This window comes from Vanellus vanellus, assembly GCF_965231255.1.
Source record: "Vanellus vanellus genome assembly, chromosome: 6".
Lineage (NCBI taxonomy): Eukaryota > Metazoa > Chordata > Aves > Charadriiformes > Charadriidae > Vanellus > Vanellus vanellus.
Genome location: NC_138911.1, coordinates 59939150 through 59963000, shown reverse-complemented (window position 1 = coordinate 59963000; position 23851 = coordinate 59939150). Strand labels below are relative to the sequence as shown.

The window sequence follows — 23851 nt, the reverse complement described above, 5'->3', positions numbered from 1 at the left end:
AGGGGAGTTGGACTAGATGATCTCTAGAGGTCCCTTCCAACTCTGAAAATTCTGTGATTCTGTGATTCTGTGACTTTAAGACTGACGTCACACCCGGCATTTCTGTCCCGTGATGATGTTATTTTTCTGGCCACCGGTTCTCAAGCATTGAGGGGACCCAACCCTGGGACAATCTCAGAAGAGGACCCTCCACCCAGCAGAGCCACAGGCTGGCCTGAGATGAATCAGTGTTTTCCAGAGACCGGAGATCATGGGTTTGCCCATCAGGGCATCCCCTCCGCTTCTGCTTCCTGTTTTGGCAGACACTGTTGGGGGGAAGAGTTTTTTCCCTGCTGCCGTGGTCTTTTTGGGGAGAGAGTCCCAGTGAGGAAATCAGCAGGCAAGCAGGATGCCTGTCGAAAGGCACAGACCGGGAGAAGCATCTGCTCTCTGGCACCATGCCCACTCAGCCAGCACGAACATTGGCCCCAGACCACGTCTGCTGCTGGGGGATAACCCCATGCTGGGCCTGAATAGCCCCTCAAAAAGTTGTGCAGCCACACAGGTGCTGAGTGTGGATATCAGCAGCACCATGAAAGCTCATGGTTCACACTCAGCTTTAAGTCTCTGGACCACTTTTTTGTGTTTTGTATTAGATCACAGCTATCAGAATCGTCCTGGACACAGTAACCAGGCACTGGGACCTGCTGGCTGACCCCTCCCTGCCCCACAAGAGCTTCCCAGAAAAGGAGAGAGGACATCAGGCTCTGCAGGACCACAATATTTTGATTTTCTGTCTGCAGGGCAGCTGCTTCAGCCTAGATCTTGCCCACGTGGATGCAGAAGATGCTTGACATTAAGGCTATCTAGGCAGGGGACAGCACAGTCCTGGCAGCCCTCACGGACTTTGGGCAATAAACCCCTCACAGCCGTTACTGTCACCCAGCCGTCTCCTGGCCATTCTCCAGCCATCCCCTGCCGTAGCAGCACACATGCTGCCCCAGTGCTACAAGCTCACCACACGTCCACAGCCAGGGATGCCGGTGCCTGGGAAATCAGGAAGGCAAATGTCCCCTGTGCAAGGTTCAGAGGCTTTGGGGTGAGGAAGGAAGCCCGTGTCTCCCAGTCCCTAGGCAGGGACACAAACCATCATACTGAAGGTGCTTGACGATATCAGTGTCTCCTGGGAGCGCCGGGAGCCCCACTCCAGGGAAGGCACTTCACCTTGGGCACGATGCCGGACCCTGATATGGCAGGTTGTGCCTTCAGGCACGTGCCTCATCCCTGCCAGCCCGCCCGTGGCGATGCCCTGCCCAGGGAGCGCAGGTTTTGGAGGCATCTGCTCCATCCCTAACAGTAGGTTGCAATGGGGTAATAGACACACCACACACACAAACCCCTGGGGCAGCGTGGCGAGGGTGCCCCATCACTGGTCCATCAGGACGTGATGCTGGGGCTCAGCTCCCTCCGCAGGGACCAACCTGGGGCAGACGCCGCCGCCACCACCGGACCACCGGGGACCAACCACCCCTCCCCACCTCCCCCGCAAACCCCACCCTCCGCGGGTCCTTCTTCCCCGCCGGAGGGGATTTCTCGCTTCCCTTTGGCTTGAGCCCCGTTTTCGGAGGGGAGGCGCAGCCGGAGTTCCCCAGCCGCCGGGTCTCCGCCTCCGCGCCCTCCCCTTATAGCCGGGCTGCCCCGGGGCTCCGCAGCCAGCGCTGCCCGCCGCCCGCCGCCGCTCAACCGAGTGCCACCGGCCCCGCCAGCCCGCCCGGGAACCACCGCCGCCCAGAGTAAGTCCTTCGTGTCGCCTCTCCGTGCCGCGGAGCTCGGGGCTTTCCCCTTCCTCCATAGGGAGAGCACGGTGTCTCTCCCGCTTCTCCCGCGCCTCTGCCTCCCTCCCGGCTCACTTGTTGCAAGGCTGGATGTTGTGTTGGGGGGGGGGGATGTGAAATAAGTGGAAGGGGCTAAAGGATGGATTCCCGCACAAAGCAACAGGTTTCGGCCCCGCTTTGTAATGGCAGGAATAGAGAGTAGATCAAACCGCTGCGAGGACAGCAGCCCCAGACACATCCCAGGGCTGGAGGGACCGCGAGAATATGTGTCTGGCAGACAGCTGGGTCGGGTTTCTGTTGTTCATCTCCCAAATTTCAGGGCATGAACACAGGCTGCAAGCAATGACTCCTCGTACCCCCTCCCCAACCCCTTCCCCAAAATCTGAACATCAGTCTTGGCCACCAAAGCATCCTTAACCCAGATCAGGCACCGGGATCCAGATTCAGCGTGGCACTTCCCACCCCCTCCTCTTTGTTTCTCTTCAGAAGGAAGTGGTTTTCTCTCAAATTGCAGGAAAATAATTGAATTGTGATTCACTCAGCCTGACAGCACTGGAAAACCACCATTTCAGTGCCTGGATCCCATAGGGTCCCAGGCAGCCTCTGTACCCTGCACCCTGCTGGGGTCACTGCACTGAGCTGGCATGTTTCTGCATTGCCATGCTCACCGTTTTCTGACTTTTTTTCCCCAGTCAGTGAAGTCCCACTGCCCCTAGGACCTGCCTTTTCCCAGAGCACTGAAGAGCCTGTCAAAATTCCCTCCTATCCTTGGGCAGCTGCCTCACATCCACATCAGCTCCTCCAGCACAAATTGAAGGGTTCAACCCTCAGGTTAGGATCTTCGGTGTGTTTAACATAGGACTTCTGGAGGCTGCTGCAAAGTAAGAAGACTTTCTGTGACTGAAGCATATGGCTGATCTAGAAGCCATGGTCCCTTGCCACCACACCCAAGTTCAGAGCAGAAAACCTGAAGAAACAGTCATTCTCCAAAGTATCCAACTGCCTGCCCCTGCCGAGGGATTTTGAGGCTTGCCAATTCTGATGGAGCCGATCAAACGGGAGCAGAGCACTTTGGAAAACTCAGGTTTGGGTTTGCTTCAGTCACCCTTCCTGAAAAAAGAGGCCTGGAAAGCCAAAGAGTCTGAAAGTGCCGGCAGAGGTGAGCGCTCCAGGAGCTCTAGATCTGGCTCCCAGGGAATTCGTGTATCTTCACAGTCAATCTTAGCTCTAGCAGTGAACTTTGCAAACTCCAACCCTCAATGCAGGATTTGGCTTTGAGAATAGTAATAGGAAAATAAAATCCTAGACAGCAGCAGCTGGTTTCTCTTTCAGCAGCGGCAGTTAAAAATGATGCTATCCAGACATGAAGCAAGAAGAAAAAGGAGCTTATTACACTGCATCTTCTCTGCTTTTTCCCAATAACAATATACATGTGCAATTTTCTCTTCTCTTTTGCTGTTTGAAAAAATCTCACTAACAACAGGAGACAGTGGTTTACAGGACCATTTTCAGTTCTGCCTCGGTAACCTCGGGAAACCAAATTCTCATTTAAAAATTACAGCGGTACTGTGCAGCAATGCTTATGCTGTTCTCAATTGATAACAGGTGATAACATGGTTTAATGCTGGTTTTAACCATCTCACGCCGGGTAAGGTGCCCCGAGATCCTCTGCCTGGTCTGCCGCTGCCATTCCCCTGGGACCCTTGGGTCCCCCGTCAGCCCCAGCCCCATGGGGGTGCCCAGCATTGCTAAGGTACATGGATCGGGTCCCCTGGGAATGCTCTGCTCCTGCCTTGACTTCTTTACTGGAGACATAGGTTTTGTTCCCCCTTGGCTTTCGACTCCATCAGGAACAGAGCTTGGCCACCATCAGGACGGTGCTGGACCACATGAGGTGGTGGACCACGTAAGAATTCGTGGACAAGAGCACAGATTTGAGCTACACAGTACAATTTCAAGGTGGGGCTGTTGGTAGCCCAGGTTATGGACTGTGATTTCCCAGGCAGAACCACATGGGAGCCCCCAGCTTCACGGTGTCTCCATTTGGTACCCAATCCTGCTAACAAAAATTGGTAGGAACAAGCCCACCTCCTAGGAGGGCTTCCCAACTTGCACAGATTGGGGCTGGTATGCCAGTAGACTCTTTACTTTGATTTATTAGCAGCTTGTTTAGGTGACACCGTGTAGTCCAAGGTACCCTAAACTCAGACTGGCTGCACTACTTTACTGGTTCACGAGATGGTTTGACCTGGTGCAATTTTCTCATGCGGGCAGGGATGACCCCACTTCCACGGGGACCAGGGGAGGTGGGGCAGAGGAAAAGGCTGGTGCAAATGCAGACAACAAAAGAACAAACTTTGCTAAATAACTTTGGATTTCTGAGAAGCTGTGGGAAAGTGGGGGATTTCCACTAAAACGGGACATAAATCCTGGTGACCTAGGATGTCAGCAGGCTGGAGAGGACTAAAAATCCAAACAAATGCTTGTTAATGCTGGCAGCAGCTCAACAAAAAGAAGTCAAGAAAAAGATCAGCAAAAATTTCAGAATAGGGGTAACCAGTGAATCTTCCCCTGAGTGCTTTCTGGCATGCCATGAGCCCTCGTGAATGAGCTCATTCCTGAGTGTGCGGCGTAAAGGCTGTTTCCCTCGAGGAGGAAAATGAGAAAAGGGGAAGCCACCATTGCCAGAGTCCAAGTTGTGTCCTGCTGTGTCGCGGCTCTGCTCCAGCTGGTTCCTTCGCCCTTGCTGCCCACCCCAGAAAGGCTCCAGCCCGGGCGTACATGCCGTCATCAGCACCGTGCAGAGAGCTCAATGGGTCTCTCTCCGGCCACTCCGGCAGCCAACGGCACTGCTCTCCTAATGGTACAGGGCCTCCGTGTAGGGCAGCAGAAGATGCTACGTGAGCTGTGCTGCTCTTCTGGTTGGAAACTGTAAGCTGAATATACTCTGTCAAAAATAATTGGAGCTAAAGACTCCCCCACCACAAACTATAGTGCCACATAATGATAATGAGGATGATGACGATAGTAACAGTAAATTAAGAGTAAATTAGTAATAATAATGAGTTGGGATCTATGTCAAGTCTTGACCTTAAATCATTACATCTCCCAAGACTTGGATTTGAGCTCTGTGCCTGGGAAATGATTCAGCATTTCCCAAAGAGTTAACTGCTAAAATAATTAGGAGCCTGCTGGAGTTTTAACAACTTTGATTTGTGAGCAGAACACAGGTGTACAGGAGCAGCCCGTGGCCACCCAAACCAGAGCCGAGCTCCTGGCATGTCCTGGCCGCCCCAGCGGGCAGGAGCGGGTGCTGGGGGGGGGGGGGGGGGCACAAGGAGCAGCTCCTGCACAGCATCTCCTGCCCATGGCCTCCAGCCGTAACCAGTGCCACCTCCTTTTAGCTCAGTGTTTCTTGTGGAAAGTGGTTGTTTTCTATAAGAAAGTTTCTTATAGGTGTTTCTTACAGAAGGTGCTTGGCCATTTAGTGATAAAGAGATGAGAGGGAGGTTTTGGTACCACTTGCCGTAAGTGACTGAGGCTGCATTTCAAGGCAGAACTGGGAGCTGGGGTTTACTGGTATGTCCTGCTGCAGATACAAACATAGGCAAACCAGCAGCGGCAAACTGATAAAACGCTGCGCGAGCATTCAAGCTGGCCAAATGTCAGTGAGCTTGGCAGCTTTTGCATGAACAGCCTTACTGAGATGTTTAACTCCTTCGGTGTGTATTAGTTCAAGATGAAAAGCTCACCCTGGTGTGCCAATATCGCCAGCGGGTCTCACGCTGCTGATGTGCAGCCCTTGGGGAGGGGGGGGGGGGAAACACTGAAGCTGATTTTATCTTTCTTCTGGTTGGGGTGTGGGGCTGTTTTAGGTGGTTCAGAGCAGAGAGATGTGCTGTGGACGGTGGCTCTGGCTCGGTGCGCTCTGCCGAGGCACCGCAGGGGTTTGCCCGGGCTGCAGCCCCTGGCAAGCACATTCCCAGCTACCTGCTTTTCTCCCGGGCATCGCCAGCCCCCACACCCGGCCCTTTCGGAGCGTTACCAGGGCAAAGTCCTGACAGCCGTTAAAAAGTAAGCTTTTAACCAGCTTAATCTTTCCCTCGCTAATTCTTCTACGCATAGTGTCATTTCACTGGTTTTCAAAGATAAATTACATTCATCTTAGTATTGAGGAAGAAGCAAAACCGTTTTGAAATCCGCCTCTCGGATCATGATTCATCAAAACAAAAGACCCTGAAAGTCACCTTTGGCTATAGAAAAGGGAGGGGTACTTTCTTTGCTTAGAAATAAACAAAAAAAAAAAAACCAAACCCAAACAATAAATGCTTTGTTTGGAATAATAGGAGAGAGAGAAAGGACTCGTCAGAGCCTGTGCTTGAACAAACAGGAAGGAAGGGATTTGGCAGAATGAATCTAAACACAGCGTTGTATTGGGAAATGCAGGCTCAGAAAATAGTCCTACAAAAATCAGGAAAGTCCCAAACGCTTACAGAAAATCCTGGTTGCCGTGGTATTTTGTGGTTTTTTTTATGGAAATGTAAGAAAAAGGAGCTCTTTTCCACCTTTTTTAGGATTTTAATGGGGCATCCTGACTGGTGTAGCCAGTGAGCCACAGGGCACAAGTTAGAAGGCAGGAAGTTCCATTCAAATACACGGAAAAACTTCTTTAGGGTGAGGGTGAGAGAGCACTGGCGCAGGCTGCCCAGGGAGGTTGTGGAGTCCCCTTCCCTGGAGATTTTCAAGACCCGCCTGGATGCAGTCCTGAGTAATGTGCTCTGGGCAATCCTGCTTGAGCAGGGGAGTTGGACTAGATGATCTCTAGAGGTCCCTTCCAACTCTGAAAATTCTGTGATTCTGTGATTTTTCCTCCCTCCCTCCCCAGTAAGCTTGCTAGGGAAAGAAGTAGGTGCGTAACTCCAGCCGTGACTCACTGCTGCTGGGCAGCTCTGGTGCTTGGGCCCCTTTCGCTCGCCCACACGGCCGGCCCCGAGCCCTGGGGCACGAGGGCTCCGACCCGACACCTCTCAGCAGCCACCGCCGTCCCGCTCAGCCATAGCGGGATGCTAAACCTTGGGTTTAGCTTCGCACTTTGCCCCGGGTCGCAGAGCACCAGCGTAGCTGAGAGCCAGCCAGATCGTGCACACCCGCACCCCTTTCTCTCCTTCCCGATCAAGTTTTCATCTTCACTGTGCTTTAAAAGCAATAGCATTATTAATCCTGAATGTGACCCGGCAGCCAAAGCACAGAGAGGGAAAGCTATTCAGCGATGCCAGAGTCTAACTGCTCTCCATACCACCCGGCCGCTACCACTAACTTGATGCTTCGAAGCTCTCCAAGCTGCCGGGAAGCCAGCAGGAGGAATCACAAGTAAAATGGAAAGCCGCAGTCTTCCAACCAGTTTGCCCAGAAAGAAGTATCGCAGTTTGTATCAGCATGATACATATCAACGGCATAAACTTAACAAGGGTATTTGAAGATCACCACATTGTGGCCTTATAACTGAAGCCAAATTCTTCCTTTATTTTGAGCCTAATTCCTCTCCCCTTACGCAGTACGAGTAAGCCAGAACTTGCCTCCCAGATCTTCGGAAGTGCACCGGTCTCCAGGAAAGTGACTTTGAAAAAACATTGTTAGGACAAGGATTGGAAACTATGAGTCACTTTATTTGTTTACTGTAATTATAATCATTATAGAAATCAATATAATTATGCAAATGAATCTATAGCAATATATTAAACGATAGATGTAAATAAATAATTCTAAATACAAATTTTAAAAAGAACTTTTCACGATAACAACTTTCCATTGTTAATTATTAGTAGCACGGGAGCATTGGTGGTGGAGCAGGGCTGTGGCAGGGTAGTGTCTGTTTAAACAAGGCTGAACCACCCTGATCCTGGTGCCTTGTTCTTCTTTCCTAGTCAGCCAGGCGAGGGCTGCTCTGGACGAGCAGCAGCCCTGCTCAATAGTACCTGTTTCGTTTAGAAGCTCTGGGAAAAGTCCAGTCTGGTTCGTCCCTGCCATCAGAACCTTGCCCCTTCCACCACCCCATTTCACGAGGATTTCTTTCCGCACAGGCCACGTCCTGCACTACAGCCCCACATTTCAACATAAACAGATGGGACAATAATTGCTCCCAGGTATTTGAAAACACGCAACAAGTTACGCTGAAGTTGCAACAAGCTGCACTGGAGTTGCCTTGTTTGGGGATGCTGTAGTCACCCTGGGACAAGTTTGAAAATAAGATTGTGTAGACTGGGTGGGTTTGAAGGGTCTGAATGCGTCCTTGAGCTTGTGTCTGCCACTGAAGGGATGTGGGCAGCATGTAGAGCATTGAAGCCATGCTTCTGACTGGGATTTTTGGGCCTAAAATGACAAGCCTCGTGGTGCTCATATCATAGAATAATAGAATGGATAGAGTTGGAAGGGACCTTAAAGATCATCCAGCTCCAACCCCCCTGCCACAGGCAGGGACACCTCCCGCTAGACCAGGTTGCTCAAAGCCCCGTCCTTGACGGGGGACCCCCGTCCCCAACCTGGCCTTGAACACCTCCAGGGATGGGGTAGCCACAGCTTCTATGGACAGCCTGTTCCAGTGCCTCACCACCCTCAGAGTAAAGAATTTCTTCCTAATATCTAATCTAAATCTACCCTCTTTCAGTTTAAAACCGTTACCCCTCATCCTATCACTACAATATCAGGAGATACTGCTGTGCTTCCCAGACTGCCATCCTTTCAACCATGGTTTGCTCATTCCTGATGTTTCTGAACTCTCAGCCACCTTCTGTGGGAGCTCTCCTCCATAACGCTAAGAATTTTGTTACTGACTTCAATGGGGACACAGTTAAACCGGCAGGACGTTTGCTCAGCAAAGGTTGCTGTGGTAGACTCATCTCAGTTTCATGCTGTACCGGCAAACTCAGCATGTGAGTAGGTACATGGGTGCTTCCACAAACAGCTCTGCAGCCAGATGATCAGAAATCAGCAAAAATAGGCTCTAAGGAAGGTTGGAATTGATCCCGATGCCATATAAAAATATGGGAGTTTCGTGGTTGCTTTGAATAGGCACAGGATGCTTGTCCCGTCCCACCCCACCCACGTCATTCATGTGCAGCATCCACACTCACTCATGTCCATACTCCCACAGCATCCCATGGGAGAGCCCTGCTCTCCTGTACCCACACAGGCTCAAGGTCTCAAATCAGGCCTGAATCACCCTTAAAGTCACTTATCAATTTTCGCTAAGTTATTTATTAGACCAGAGAGCTGCTTCCATCCTCTCAGTTACCTGAGGTGACATTGCTCAGCAGCTGTCCTGCAGAGCTGTACTCATACCAGACATGTGTAGCACTCCCCACACAGGGACAACTCATTACAGATTTTTATTTTTTTTCCATGGGAATACACCTTGCCACATTGTGCCATGGTAATTTTTATGCAAACTGTTATAATCTGACCTTCAGTTCTTTCTGAAATTTACAGGCTAGAAGGAAAATGATGAAAATGTTGCCTTTTTTCCAAAGTGAGCCCATTGGAATACGCAATGGATCAGAGGGTTGCATTGGTGCAAACAGGCAGCTTGGAAACCCTTCGACAGTAGCTGAACAAGTCCCTGCCTGTCCTGGACCTTCTGGAGACGAGATCTGGTCCAGGGACCAGGAGAAGATGAGTGAAAGGCCAGAGGCAGCCTGCAGACCCTCACGGGCATCTTCCATCACGAGCAATGGGAGCTGCACCTCTGCTGGGGACAGCCCTGAAAAGGGGAAGAAAGGAATAAAGGGGATCCTTACAAGTGCACTTAAGAAGATGAAAAAGACCAAGCCGCTCAGTGGTAAGTGCTCCTCCATCGTCCTTACACCACCTCATAGGCCATAGTTGTCCCTAGAGGGGCTGGACGAGGTAGAGAATTGTCCCCTTGAGAAAAAAGAGCACCCACAGATTGAAGTGACTTGTCCAAGGAGCCTAGGGAAACATGGGCTGAGGGGAACATGGCCTCAAGTCCTGGTCCTTTGGTACTCGGGGCACACTCCTTGAGGATCTGCCAGGTTGCAGGTTTTCTGTCCAAAACAAAACTTATGTCTGCCTCTCATGGTGGCACAAGAGATCTGTGGGTGGGTGAGAAACCAAGGCATACCTCTCTATTCTGTTCCTCCATGAAACCACCACCCTGTGAAACCTCCTCTTCCCCCAGGGACAGCAGTGACCAGCATGCCTAGGTCTTCCCCGGGGCTGATACCTGAACATACAGCTCCTCCAGTCACAGGCACTGTCCCTGCAGGGTGCTTAGAGAGGTAGAAAAATACCTGCTCAGAGAAACCCAGAACTGGAGAGAAAAGTGCCCCTTGGCACTTCCCAGGCTCACCTGCTACCTAAGGTGACATATCTCGTTACCTGGTTCATCAACCTGCAAGCTGTACCTTGAAATAAGTTTTAAGTTTTTAGTCCTACCTCCTTTACTGGGGAACTCTTCCACAGTCTCACTGTTTTAGTACAAATTACCTCGTTTCCAGACAAGCCTTTACCTGGCTAATTGGCTTCTCTTTCCCCATGTGTCAAATGTTTTCCCAAGCGGTGGTTTTCCTTCTCGGCTTTGAATTTGCTCAGCGAAATGAACCAAGTCTCCTGAAAGCAGGCCCTTCATGCCTCTGTTCTTACCGCTGCATTGCCCCATTCCCAATGTCTTTTTTTTTAAATAAAGCAACCAGAATTGCAGAAAATATTCCAGATGAGATACCACCAGAGCCTGGTACAATATGTTATCATTTTCCTATCTCAGTTGGACATTCCTTGCAGGATACATTCTGGGGTCATACCTGACTTTTTCACCATCATCTCACAGTAAGGATTTACTAATTCTCCAGACATCTCTCTTCCTCCTCCATCTCAAGCTCATTCGCATCCAGCTTGCAGCAGAAAATCCTGTTTGTTGCTAAGTAACTTTTGTTCTATTGAATTTGTATCTTATACTTTGTGCTATTAAATTTCAGCCCATTTGCTATTCAAGTTATCCCGTTGTTCATGTATAATACACCAAGCCCTCAGTTTCGAGAATGTCTCTGAACTTTGTGTAATCAGCGAGTGCCAATAGGGCACTTCCAGCTTTTGTGCCACGGTCTCTAAAGAGAATATGATGTAAGACAAGTTTCGTGAATAACATAAGCTTTCTCCAGCCAGGGTTCTCTATGCAAACCTTACACACCTAACAAAACTTATTTTGGGATACATCTTCTCCAATTCACTAATAATTTCCCAGATTGCACTGTATTGAGTAACTGGCTGTGGTTCGGATAGGATAGTTCTATTGTATTTATCTTGCCCGCTAAATGCGGCCTCCAAAAAAATTTCACAGGTCAGATTGCGCCAACCTATTTCTGGAAAAGCCATGTGGTATTTCCTCTAGCACGTCTTATTTAGCTACGTCTTTCCGTCTATATTTTTTTCTAAAGCCATGCTTCTTACTTGAGATCATATTAATGGAAAGGGGGATAATAAATAAATAAATAAGTCCCCACAAATCTAAATTTTGGAAAAAAATAATGGGTAGCACATGAATGCCTGTTCATATGTCACACACTGGTGATGGGTACTCAAATTACCGTTGCCCTAGTTAGAGGCAGGGTAGGAATAATCTGATCTTTAAATAAATAGAAAGATTTTACATGTGGCTAAGGAGCCCAAGATCTAGCATCATGGAAATATACACCTTTTTTAACAAAAGTATTCCAGATCCATCATTTTATATACAACAGAAATTTAAATCTTCAGTATTGGGTAAAGAAAGGGTGTTCTTTTTTCACCAGTCAAACAAGTCATGGATCTCCTTGAAGAGCACAAGCTTTGCGATGCTGCTCAACATCTGATTGTCCTGGAGAAGAGCTTGTCTAGCAAAAGTGAGGAGGGACTGAACACCAGCCAGCAAGATGTCGAGTCCGTCTACGAAGTTCTGAAGCACAAAGTCTTCAGCATCTTGAAAGACTCTGTACTGCTAGCAAAAACAAACCCAGAACTGCTGCAGCAGGCAGTGGAGGCACTGAAAGAGCAGGAGAAAGAAGATCAGAACTACCTGTCAGAGAATCCACCTGAGCAAAACATGCAATTTAGACCTAGAAAATGGAAAGAGCTTTGGATGGCTACAGTAAAGGAGTCAGTAGAGACTCGAATGAAAGACACAAGCCGTACTCCTAGAACTGAGAACCTCTCTGCAGTTGGCCAGAACCTCCTGCACATGGGAAAAACAATGAAAGAAGATTTGACAGTAGTTGTAAAGTACATTAAACAGCTTTATCCTCCTGAGTTTAATGTCTTCAGCACATACGCAGAACTCTACCACAATTATTTTGCCTCCCAGGCAAAGAAAAATGCTGAGTCTCACCTGGAAGACAAGGATATTTACCTCCTCCTCTCATGGGTGCACAACATTTATCCAAAGTAAGTGAGGCTTTTACACGTTTATCCCTGGGGATCAACACAGGTTCACTGGCTGCAGACCAGACATTTGCTTGAGCATGAATCGCTATCACTGAGATGCAGTCTGGTACCTGGCTAGGTTTTGGTGTCGCTGGTGTCATGCTGGTGTACACCAGCTGGTCAGGACAGTCAGAAGGGACATGTTCAAGGCTGCTAGTCTGTAAACCAAGGGCTCACCCCACCGTTCAGGCTTCTGGGCAACAGACAAGCACACAGATGTTTAGGGCTTCACTTTGGGGTAAATTGGGCAGGTTCATTGCCCTGATCTCTATTCCAGCTGCAGACCTGGACTCTATGAGCTTAAAGGTCCCTTCCAACCTAGACGATTCTATGATTCATTCATGGAAAATTTGGAAATTTCAGCCCTCTGGACCAGAGGGCAGCCAAGAAATAGAACAACCTGAGATACAATTATCCCAGGCACAGAGGATGTTGCTTAGGTGTTACCCACAGTCTGTGCTCTCCTCTGGGTTAAGAGACCAAAGGGTGAGCCCCTGTGAGAGGACATTATCAGCCAAGGGTCGCCTTTCATCCTCGCAAGCCCTATATGCTATAGAACTTTTTCTTCTGCTGTTCTAAAGCCATTCAACCTTCACCTCCACTTTTTCCTTCTCGTGTTTCACTGGCAGAGTATAATGAGTCAAGTGTTGATCCTGGAAGTTTTCCAGAGCCAGTGCTGTGCTGTAGATCAGGATATTCAGGCCTGAACCAGCGTGTGTTTGGAAATCGGTAGCTGCGAGGAGCAGGGCCCAGCCAGAGCAGCGCAGCCTGGCGCTGGGGATGGTGTTGGCCAGGGCTTTACGGAAAGCGGCTGCTTTACGGGGTGTTCCCAGAGGCCAGGTCCAGGTCTCTGCTCAGGGACCCGCTCTCTCCATGGCCAGCTGAGAAGGGAGCAGCAAGGAGGAGGAAGGTTGCACAACAGCCTGGCCCCAGCTTCCAGCATCTTACCCGGAACAGCCCGTGTGCGGGAAGCACGGCGTTGTACCCCCGTGGAGCTGGGTCATGTGCAAACATGGGAATGAGGCGATGCTCAGGGTTATTCTCTGCACCTCCAGAGGGAGAGGCTCCCCCCCGCCCCCAGCCAAGTGCTGGCCTGACCCCCCGTGTGGCTGGCAGGTCCCTTCCCTCAAAGCTGCTCAGGAGCACCTGGCTCAGATGGCATGTGGTGAGGACATGACAGCGGGTTATGAAACCACCCACTCCGTTCCCAACTAGCCACGAAACACCAGCTTTTCATCAGATCACCTCTCTATATTGACAGAGGGAGGCTGTGTCCTGGGACTGGTCCCTCCTGCTGCTCTGGGTCCCCCATACCCAGCACGGTGGCCAGTGCTCAGGAGGTTGTTAGAACATGACTCCGTTCTCCGGAGCTGCTCAAGGTCCCAACCTCACAGGTCCAACCCCTGGCACAGATTCAGCACCTCCAAGTCCTGCCTGGACTAAGGACAATGTACATTTCCATCTGTTTTTTCACAGATATCCTCAAAAAGTGTTAGTGATTTGCATCAACAGCTGTCTTGAATTACATTGCCCTTGGAAAATGTGATTGTTTGGCTTTTTCATTCCAGAGATATGAGAAAAGATCATGTTTTAGCAGAGGAGTTGGAAAAACTTGAGCTTGGAAGCCTTTTGCCATCAAGTCTGAGCAAAGAGCTTGAAAAGAAATACCTGGACAGTGAAGAGGTGAGAATCTGTTCAGTCCCTCCTCTTCACTTTACTGCTCCCGTATGACTCCTCGGAGGAGCTCTGACTTGTCCTGCGTGCACACTTCTCAGCTGTGAGTCACACAACCTGCCAGAAAAAAGCAAAAGCCAGAATGCTTTTGTTTCTTTTTGGGTGACAGGTCAGCTTTCTCCTAGATAGGATTTACAGAGCAAACTTCTCCGGCAGAAGCAGACTTCTGTAGCCTTCTGCCCTGGGACCCATCAGCAAAGAACTGCTCTGTTCTTGCAAAACTTGCGGTGGGGAGGTGGGAAAAAATCCAACAACAGTTCCTTATGGGTAACATTCCAGTTGTCTTTTAAATCCCCAGAGGGATTTATGCTCCCTCTCGTAGATTTGGAATTACTTCTGATTTGTGCAGCGGTACCAGACCTTGTGTGAGCACAAAGCTTGCAGGTCTGGTCTTGAAAAATATGTCTCTTTGAGGGAGAATTGCCTGGTCTGCAGATAATAACAGTTGCTCTGGGTTTTGGATCACTCTTGCCTTAATGGAAACAAGAAGCAACTTTTACAGTACTCCCATAGTTTAGTGCTTTTGGCATTTTGGGCTGGAATTCCTGGAAAATGAGAAGACAAGTTCCAGGTTTAGCTGTAGCCCGTGATGGTTTGCAGATGGGAGACGTGGGTGTGAGGGCTGCAAAGTGCACGAAAAAGGCACTTGGTGATCAGAGATATATGTCAGCCACCATACAGGCCATTTCAAAAGCTTTGCTGCATGGTGTGCACGCAAGAGGGGTTGGAGCAGAGAAAACTCGAGAACATTTTGTTTCATTCTCCAGTGCTGGTAAGATGTCAGAAGTGCTCATGAAAAGGGATTGCAAAACCAGGCCCAGAGGGTAGCACTGAACGTGACATGCAGACAATGCGTGGCTGGGGGAATTTGGGCTCTGGCACATGTAGGTGGCAATGACCGTCCTACTCACCGCTCCCCTCCCTTGCCCTGCCCTTGAGATCACCGCTGACCTGGTGGGGTGGTGCGCAGGGATGTAGATCTTGATCTTCTCTCCTACCTTGAATGATTCAACTCGCTGTTGCATAGATGGATATTGTGAGGGGGTTGTCCTTTCCGGCGTGACGTGGTGGGTAAAGCGTCTTGTAACAAAGAGCCTTTGTTTCTCAGCCAGGGATGAGGAGAAGGTCTGCTCAGCCAGACAAATGGTGAATGGGCGAGTAAAACCCGCCTAAGGCAGGAGCTGCTCCATCCACTTTGTGGTAAATGCTGTTGTTCTTCCTTCCCTAAAGGTTACTATCAAAAATTCGCTGACCAAATGTTTAGATAAAGAAATCCAAAGATGGAAAGAAGACAAAGAACCAGAGAAACTAAATGGACATTTTCAGAGTGAACTACTAGCAATATTTGTTATCCAGGTAATACAGATATACATTAAAAATAAACAATTGCATCCTGCACATATTTAGGCTTTGAGACTAACTATCGTCAATTCAGGAAAGGGAAAGGCCGAGTCGCTTGTGTAGGGCAGTAATAGAGAGGGGTGGTACGGGAGAGCCCTGGCCCATGGTCTGGCACGGTCCTGGAGAAAAAGATTTTTCTCCATGTGCTGAAGAAAAACTCCTCTGTATAAGCAAAACGAGCCGGAAAGCTGCCTTTCTCCCTGTGTGGTTTTTTTCTGCACTCCCAGCCGAAGCCAAGCCATTAGGCGCTGGATAGTGCAGCAGCAGAGAGACAGGAGACGGGTTTAGCCGAGCGAGGAAGCAGCACGGTGCTCGCGAGCGGGGAGAGGCTGCCACGGGCAGAGCTGCTCCGAGTGCTCGTGCCCTTTCCCCACGCTCAACGCTACCCCTCCTCCAGCAGCAGAGGATTAGTAGAGTTTATTTTAAAACAAAAATCAAAACACCTTCATATCCTGCGGTGGTTGTGCTTAAATTGTTGGGGTTTTTTAATGCAATCATATGATATTCAGGGAAAAAGCAAAAGAACCCAAGTGTCACCTTCCCCACTTTCTCAGCTAATTTATAGGCTTTCTTTAACGCTTCTTTCTTCTTCACCTCTCTTCCCATTCGAAAATGGAGTTCGAAATTACCAAATAAGTATAGCTGCCCTGCACGGCCCCTGCCTCAGTCCCCGGGGGGAGAGGGGGGGGGGGGATGCAGGAGAGCCGGGCGCAGTTACCGCAGTTGAGGATCTGTAGCCTTTTTAACCAGCAAACCCGGCCTTTTTGGCGCGGGCGGCCTCTAAAAGCAATCTTGATTGTCTGTTTGTTTGGTAGAGTATCTACAGCGGCCAGAAGCGAGCCAAGGACATCAGCGCGGCCGTGGGCGAGGAGCTGTCGCGTCGCCTGTCGCAGGAGCTGCCCTCCTTCCTGAGAAGGTGCGGTAAGGCAGCGCCGGGCAGCGGAGCCGGCAGAGCCGCCCGCGGCACCCTCTCATCCACCTCTCCTCTCCCCATCTCCCCTCCAGCTACAAGGACGCTTTTGAAGACTTCAAGGAGAAAAGCAAGAAGCACAGATACTACAAGGCTATCCTGATTGCCAGTATTAACAACTGCTGGAATTTTAGGTGAGGGGCAAAAGAAAAGGCTTCGCTCCTTCCTCTGCAGGCAACGGATAATAATGGGATCGAGGGGAGGTACTCCGGAGTGGGCAGAGGAAGGTCCATCCGCCTGCAGAGGAAGGCTTGGAAACCTCTGAATTTCTCTCTATATATCTCTTTTGCGGACAGATTATTCTGACCTTGCTGATATTTCCTTGCAGAGACTATGTAGAGAAAAACATGGCAGAAAAGGACGGGAATAAAGGCAGTATCCTCAGCACTCTCGGCGACATTGAGAACAGCGGCTTTGACGTGCTGCTTCAACAGCTGTTTGCACAGCTGAAGGTACGGTATCCGTGCCCCACATCCTCCTGCCCCACGGCTCAGCCCGTGCCCGTGCAGGCACGTTTTCCTGCTGGGCTACCTGTTGCCCAAATCTCTGATTCAAATGCCGCAAAGTTCAGGAGGGCTGTGGGGCAGGTCACCTCTCAGCATCAGTTGGAAACCTCTGGATCACCTCTCCCTGAGCTGGTCCTCCAGCCTGCAGGCAAAACAGGCGCAGCCACATAGACATGACTGTGCAGGAACATAAAACGTGCTGATCACATCTAAGATAACTGCTGCAGGAGGGAGAGTCTCAACTTGCAAGTGTTTACACTCCAAGCTGTAGGAAGCAATCGCAAATGACATGAACTGCAATTACGCAGTTTTTGGCTTCTTCGTCAAAGTGGCCTGAAAGGCACTTTTGGTTTCTTTCTTTTTTTTTTTTTTTTATATATATATAACACAAGCTCTTTAAGTTAAGCAAGTGCGGTGGAGAGGAAGGCGTAGGAGTCAGAAACGTTCAGCCACAATCTCCCCTGCTTTCTCTGTAGGGCCTTTTGGAAGGCATCCGACAGAGCAGAGACAGGTGCTTTTTTTATTTTCATCTTTATTCACTGTGGCCAAGAAAAATTTTGATTGAAAACTTCTCAGAATGATTTGGTTTCTTTCCCTAATGGTGCCATAATGCTCTAATCAGACAGGATGGTGTGGACAAAACATTAAAAATGTGGGAATAAGAAAAGGAATCTCCAATATCAGCCTTTCAAGCCCTCAGCCTTCTTCATCATGAGAAACCAAGAAAGGGGCACAAACCCAACATAGTCCCCTCTTCCCCTGCCCCTGTAAGTCATTGTCACACGTCCCTGCACGGGACTGCAGGACACACTGTTTCTATGTAGGATACTATACATATAGAAAAGCTAAATATGTGTGTATAGAATTTGTTTTGGGGGAACTAAGCTGATTTTCCTTTTTTTTCAGCCAATTTATAAGAAGTTTACAGAAAATAAGTGGGACTCCAGCAATGAAATTATGAACGAGATCATTAAAACCACCAGCAAACACATTTCAGACTTCCGGACCCTGAAGGACCCTTTCTACCACGTAAGTCAAAGAGAAATATCAGAGGGATTCTGCAATGCCAAGGTTGCGTTACCAGCTCTGCTCCGCTGCGACTCGAGTTGCCTTGACCCACGCTAGGCTGGTGAGCTGGAGCGGCATCGGAGAGCCCTCTCAGGCAGGATTTCCATCCGTATGCAGTTTACCTAGATTAGCCATATAGATCTTACTCTTCTCCAGCAGAAGCAGACTCCTGTAGCTCTGCTGCTGTATTTGCAGAGAAAACCACTCTTGCTGTAGAGACGTGCTCTAGGGATCACCCAACATAAGGCTTGCTTTATATATGGGGTCGGTTTAGCAACCTTGAAACATGGATACAATCACACGGTTCTGTCTCATGGCTCCTTTGATTGCCCTAAGGACTGGAGGAGATGGATGCAGCTGGGACTGATCCCAGATAACTGAGCCACAACCACATTTTCAGTGGTGCTGGAGTATATATGAAACATCACCATATAAAAAAAATCTTTGATTTCCTGCCTTTGTCTTTTTAGTAGCTGAAACAAAATTATGATGTTTTGTGTATTAGAGAGAGGAACAGGAGGAGCAGCTTGAATTCCTGTTTCTCTGGAATACTGCTACTTCTTCTCCAACACATATTAGAGATTTTCTACGCCTTCAGCTCTTCCCAGAAGGAAACAACATTTGGAAATTCCCACACTTCATTAGTTCGGGTACAAAGAAATTCTCGGCAGCTAGGATGTCACGTTACCTGTCATGCGGAGGTTGGCAAACAGCACCATCCCTCACATGTGAGCAGCAGCAGGCGTTTGGTGGGGCATGTTTTACAACACCCAAAATGTTTTTGTTCTCTTTCCACACGCACAGTTTTCCCCAAGCGAAAGACAGACGGATAACCCCCCTCCTCTCCTTCCCAACAGGCTATCGTTGAGAAGATCCATGCCCGTTTGGTTAAAGAGTACATCGTGAGGCTGCTGAAGAGGAAAGTCAGCTTGAAAACTCCAGCACAACAGCAAAACCTGGCCCAAAACATCTCCAAGAACGCTGCCGACCTGGAAGCCTTCTGCACCAGCAATGTACGTGAGCGCTCGCTGCGTCTGCAATAGCACGGGGCACAGGGAAAAACAGGGAAATAAATTTTCTGGGGCCTCTCATTAACCTTTCCAACTCAGCTTAACTTCCTGGAAGGTGGGATCTTAGGCAGAAAGAGGTCTCCAAGTGCCTGCAGGAAGGAAGGCTCCCCTGCCACCAGCCTGCCCTCCCCTGGATGGAGAGCCATGACTTCATCCTCCTTTGTCCCGCAGGCAGCAGTTTCCTTTTGAAGATTTATATTAATAGGGTCAGAAGATTTAGCTAAACACTGCATTGCTCTGGTTTCAGTACAACTTGCGTGGAGTCTGGGCTTTGACTCTTCCCCCTGGCCCTTGATTCCCCCCACTCTGCTGCTTTTAGGGTCTGGAATGGGCAGCACACAAGGGTTTCTTTACCTTTTCTCCATGGCTGAAACACCCCTCTCTGTCCTCTGAGATCCCCTCCCTCCTTTCACACCTCTAAATTTGCCTGCAAAGAGGCTAAGCCCAGCCCTGTCCTCCACCACCCCATGTACATTGGACTGGAGAAGGAAGAAGCCTGAGCATCACTCGGTGGGGGCGGGAGGTCAGGCAGCCGTTGGGATGTCCAGCGGCCAGAAAACAGTTGGGGCTCTCACCTGAGTGGGCAGGGAGAGGATTTTGGCAATGCCTGGGGATGCTGAAGGCCGGGTTGTGTGCAGAGCTGGGGGACAGCAGCACGTGGCAGTGCATTACCTTGCCCATCAGACCTCACGCACATACCAGGCAGCATAGAAACCCAAGGAAAGGAAAAAGCGATGGGAGGGAAGAGCAGAAAGAGTCTGCTGAGGCAGATGCAGAAACCCAAGTCTTATGGCAAACCCTACACCGCTTGTGTAAGAGGATTAAAAACCACCATGAAAGTAAGCCAATTTCTCCAAGGCTGGCCCAGGCTAGAAACATCACTGAAAACAGAGGCACCTAAAATCGCTGCCGTGTCCTTCCCCATCACCAGGAAACAGCCTCAGGAGCCAGCTCGGCGGCACCCCCGGCGAAACACAGCTCCTGGGCCAGGTGAAGGTTTGCACCTCCACGATGCCCTTCTGACTGCTTTCTCTTCTGGCAGGGGTCCCAAGCCACGTGGCTGAATTCGGCGCTCCCCAAACTGGCTGAAATAATCCGACTTCAGGATTTAGGTGCTATTAAAATTGAAGTTGCAACACTCGCCACGACATACCCAGATATCCGGTAAGAAACACTGAAACAGATTTGCAAATACACCTGTGGAATTTTAATTAAGCCAGGAAACAGTCAAATATGAGTATAGGTGAGATTTATATATCCTGAGTCTATGAAAACGGGTGGGGGCTGCCTGCCAGGCTACGGCAATCCCAGTGCCATTGGACAAGAAAATAAACTATTTTAAAAGGCCTATTTATATATTCCAAATTCTGGTCTGATTTCCTCCTTTGCCTTGGGTCCACAAAGAGGATCAGAGGGTTAGAGCACCTCTCCTTATGAAGACAGGCTGAGAGACTTGGGGTTGTACAGCCTGGAGAAGAGAAGGCTCTGGGGAGACCTTGTAGCAGCCTTCCAGTACCCAAAGGGGGCCTACAAGAAATCTGGAGAAGGACTTTTTACAAGGGCATGTAGTGATAGGATGAGGTGGAATGGCTTCAAACTGGAAGAGGGGGGATTTAGATTAGATATCTGGAAGAAATTTTTCACTGTGAGGGTGGTGAGGCACTGGCACAAGTGGCCCAGAGAAGCTGTGGCTGCCCCATCCCTGGAGGTGTTCAAGGCCAGGCTGGATGGAGCTTTGAGCAACCTGGTCTGGTGGGAGGTGTCCCTGTGCGTGGCAGGGGGGTTGGAACTGGATAATCTTTAAGGTCCCTTCCAACCTAAACCATTCTATGATTCTGTGATTCCCTAGCCTACCCCAAACCTCCCAGGGCAGTGCTGGGTCCCATGTAGGATCGCCAGCTGCTGAGTGATGTCCACCAGGGACCTCAGTGCTGCCACAGGATGGGGGCTGCATCCTGGAGCAAGGGACCTGGCAGTGGAGATCTGCAGGCGGACATAACACCTGCCCTTTTCTCTTCCACAGCAAAAGGCACCTGGAAGCATTCTTGCACATCAAAGCCAATTTGTCACGCAGTGAACTCAAAAGCATCCTGGGCTACTTGGCAGACAGCACAGCATCCACGCCGCCCGGGGCCCCACTCTTCTCCAACATAAACGTGTCCTAGGCCAAGGCACGCCTTGGCACCCGCCTTGTGCTGGACTGTGGTCTAAGCTGGGGATGGAGACCATTCCCTGGAATGATGCACAGCACACACTGCCACCTTTTCCTACGGAAAGTACTTTGTCCTCATCCAGTGCTCAGCAGCTCTATGGGAATCACTGTCCTCCATACACAGCCAGGCAAGGGGGCACTCATGGGAAGAGCAGTGCTTGCAAGGACCGGGGCTGCTCCTCGGAGCAGTCGCAGACTCCCTCCAAGATCTCCTTGGTGCCACCACATTCTCTGCCTGGACACTGCCCCGGGTGCTCTGACCTCCATCTACCTCACAGGATGCCGCAGAGGCCACGTCGATGACTCCCCAGCTAGCCCAGACTGAGCAGGCACCTCCTATGTAGCTTTTTGTCTTCTAAGGAAACAGAGGGAAACAAAAAATGAAGCCAAAATGTAGAGAAAAGTCCCATGTGAGCATGCTTGCACCCCATCTGCCTTCCTTTGAGCCGGGCAGGGGCCGCTGTGTTAGGCTGGTGGGAGAGGCACCAGGTTTTGGGTCAGGAAGAGCTGTTGCTCTGCCATGGCAGGACTCCTGCCAGCCCCCCCACGCTGCAGCACCCCCAGATCTGGGGCTTGGAGTGACTCCAGCTGCACGCTCCGCTCCATGCATTGCTCCAGGGCATCGGGTTTTCCTAACCGGCCCCGCAGAGCCCCGGCTGGCCCCGCAGCGGCGGTCTGGCCGGGGCAGCGTGTGCTTCCTTCACCTCCGTGAGGTGGTGACCCCCCGGCAGCCACCAGCCCCTCTGCAGTGACCCCGTCCAGTGCGTCTGCGCCGGAGGGGCACTCTGCTAACAGAGGGTTGGGAGCAAACCGCCTATTGCAACGGATGGTGTGGGCTAAACACCGGCACCTAGTAAAGCACTTTGGAAATTATGTAAGCCCTCTTTATCGAGGAGAGGACTTTTCCAGACCCCGTTAACATCACAGGCTTTGAATGGGTGGTGGAACTGGTCTCAAATGCCACTATAACTACATTGAGTGTCCTGTGCACGTCACTGTTTCCTCATTCGCTCTTTCCCCTCTTGCTGTGAGGTAGATATGATGTGAAAACACAAATGGGTCTGTTGTGAAACTCCATTTTGTTTTGCAGCCCAGTTTTTTGGGAAGTGAATCACTTGCCAAAACAAAAATGTGTTTAGTTGAAGACCTTTCTCTTCGTTTTTTCTCTATTTCAACTTCCATATCAGGCTGTAGAAAGTCGGTCCAGAAGGAAGACGCGTAATGCCTGTGCAAATCATGTAATGTATTTATATGCGTATGCAGTATACCATTGGTGTATTTTTGCATCCAATTTTATTTTTTCTCAGTTAGAGATACTCATTTGCAATGTTTATATTTAAACAGTATTCAAATATGGTAGAAAAGTGACTCATTTATTCTGTCTCTGGCTGTTGTTTACTGCACTGCCACATGTAGTCCTACGTGCTCCTTCAAAGGGCCAATTCTTCCACTCCTCCCAGCCTGCTTTGGTGAATGTCACCCACTGGTTCCAGGTAGGGAGGGTCTTGCTGGACTACAGACAAGCTGGAAAAGCAGAGGCGGCCTCTGTTTGTGCTGTGTGTGTGTCCCGTAGCCTGTCTTTCCTTGCTCTCTGCAGCAAGGACTGTCGTGTGCATTGTGTTTATGGTATCCGTATAGCGAGGTCCAAAACGTCAGCCTCTAAGCACTACCGCAGTCTCAATGTTGAATAATAAAAAGATATATATTTGACACGCATCTCATCCTTACTGCTCTGGCATCCCCCTTCCTCCGTCTCTGCTGTCTCCTCATGTTCATACGAGTCTTTAGCGGACACAGCCCAGCAGAATTTGGCCCCAGTTGACCCTGCTGGCCCCCGTTTACCCTCCCAGCAGCTGCTCTTAAATCTGTGGCTTTGCTGCTGTCCGCGTTGAGCCAGATGCAGGAGGAGTCCTCTGCCGACAGGTTGTGTGACAAAATTGTGCCCTGGGTGAATAAACAGTGCTCTGGTTTCAGTCGGCTGCCTGGCCAGGCGCAGCACAAACCTCCCTCTCCTTCCACGAGCACACTCACCCCCCCACAAAACTTCATACATACACGTAATTAAAAAACTTATTACACATTATTTAAATGCTTATCCCAGCTACAATTTAAAGTCAAATGCCAAAATGACTTCTGACAGTGTTGAGCACTCATGACAACTGTCACTTATTGAGAAACATTTTCTTTCCCAATTAGTGAAAGGTCATGTTATTGCTATAAATAACTGCATTTTGATTTAGAGATCTGTTAAGGGCCTACAGAAATGCATCATACAAGTGATTACGCTGGTCTTTTAAAAAAAAAAAAAGATTCCAGCTAAGTAAGTGCTCAAAGGAAAATAGTGAATCTATTTATATATCCTAATTAGGATGGGTAGGAGAAAATGGTTTTCATACACATTTCATAAGCCATATGGAACTGCATTGTGCAATTCTCTTCATCCTCCTATAAACCCCCAGCTTTCAGCTCTAATGAGCCCAGGAAACTACTTTATCTTCCTGTGTGACTCAACATTTACAATGGCATTTAGTTATATGTGGCACATTGCACATAGCTGGGTACTTTCAGGAAGTTGCACGAACGTCTTCTAGTAACAGCGTCAGATT

General features: G+C 49.6%; 1 protein-coding gene across 1 annotated transcript; it reads left to right on the top strand.

Moving 5' to 3' along the window:
- Window positions 1-9311: 9311 nt before the first annotated feature.
- On the top strand, window positions 9312-22955 carry LOC309673262 (tumor necrosis factor alpha-induced protein 2-like; the record flags this gene model as incomplete). Its single annotated transcript, XM_082485000.1, has 11 exons — window positions 9312-9648; window positions 11618-12245; window positions 13853-13967; window positions 15249-15374; window positions 16235-16335; window positions 16425-16523; window positions 16718-16841; window positions 17802-17924; window positions 18821-18976; window positions 20076-20197; window positions 21057-22955. 11 exons carry the CDS (start codon window positions 9312-9314, stop codon window positions 21196-21198), a joined length of 2073 nt encoding a protein of 690 aa, XP_082341126.1. The 3' UTR covers window positions 21199-22955.
- Between the last annotated feature and the right edge of the window lie 896 nt (window positions 22956-23851).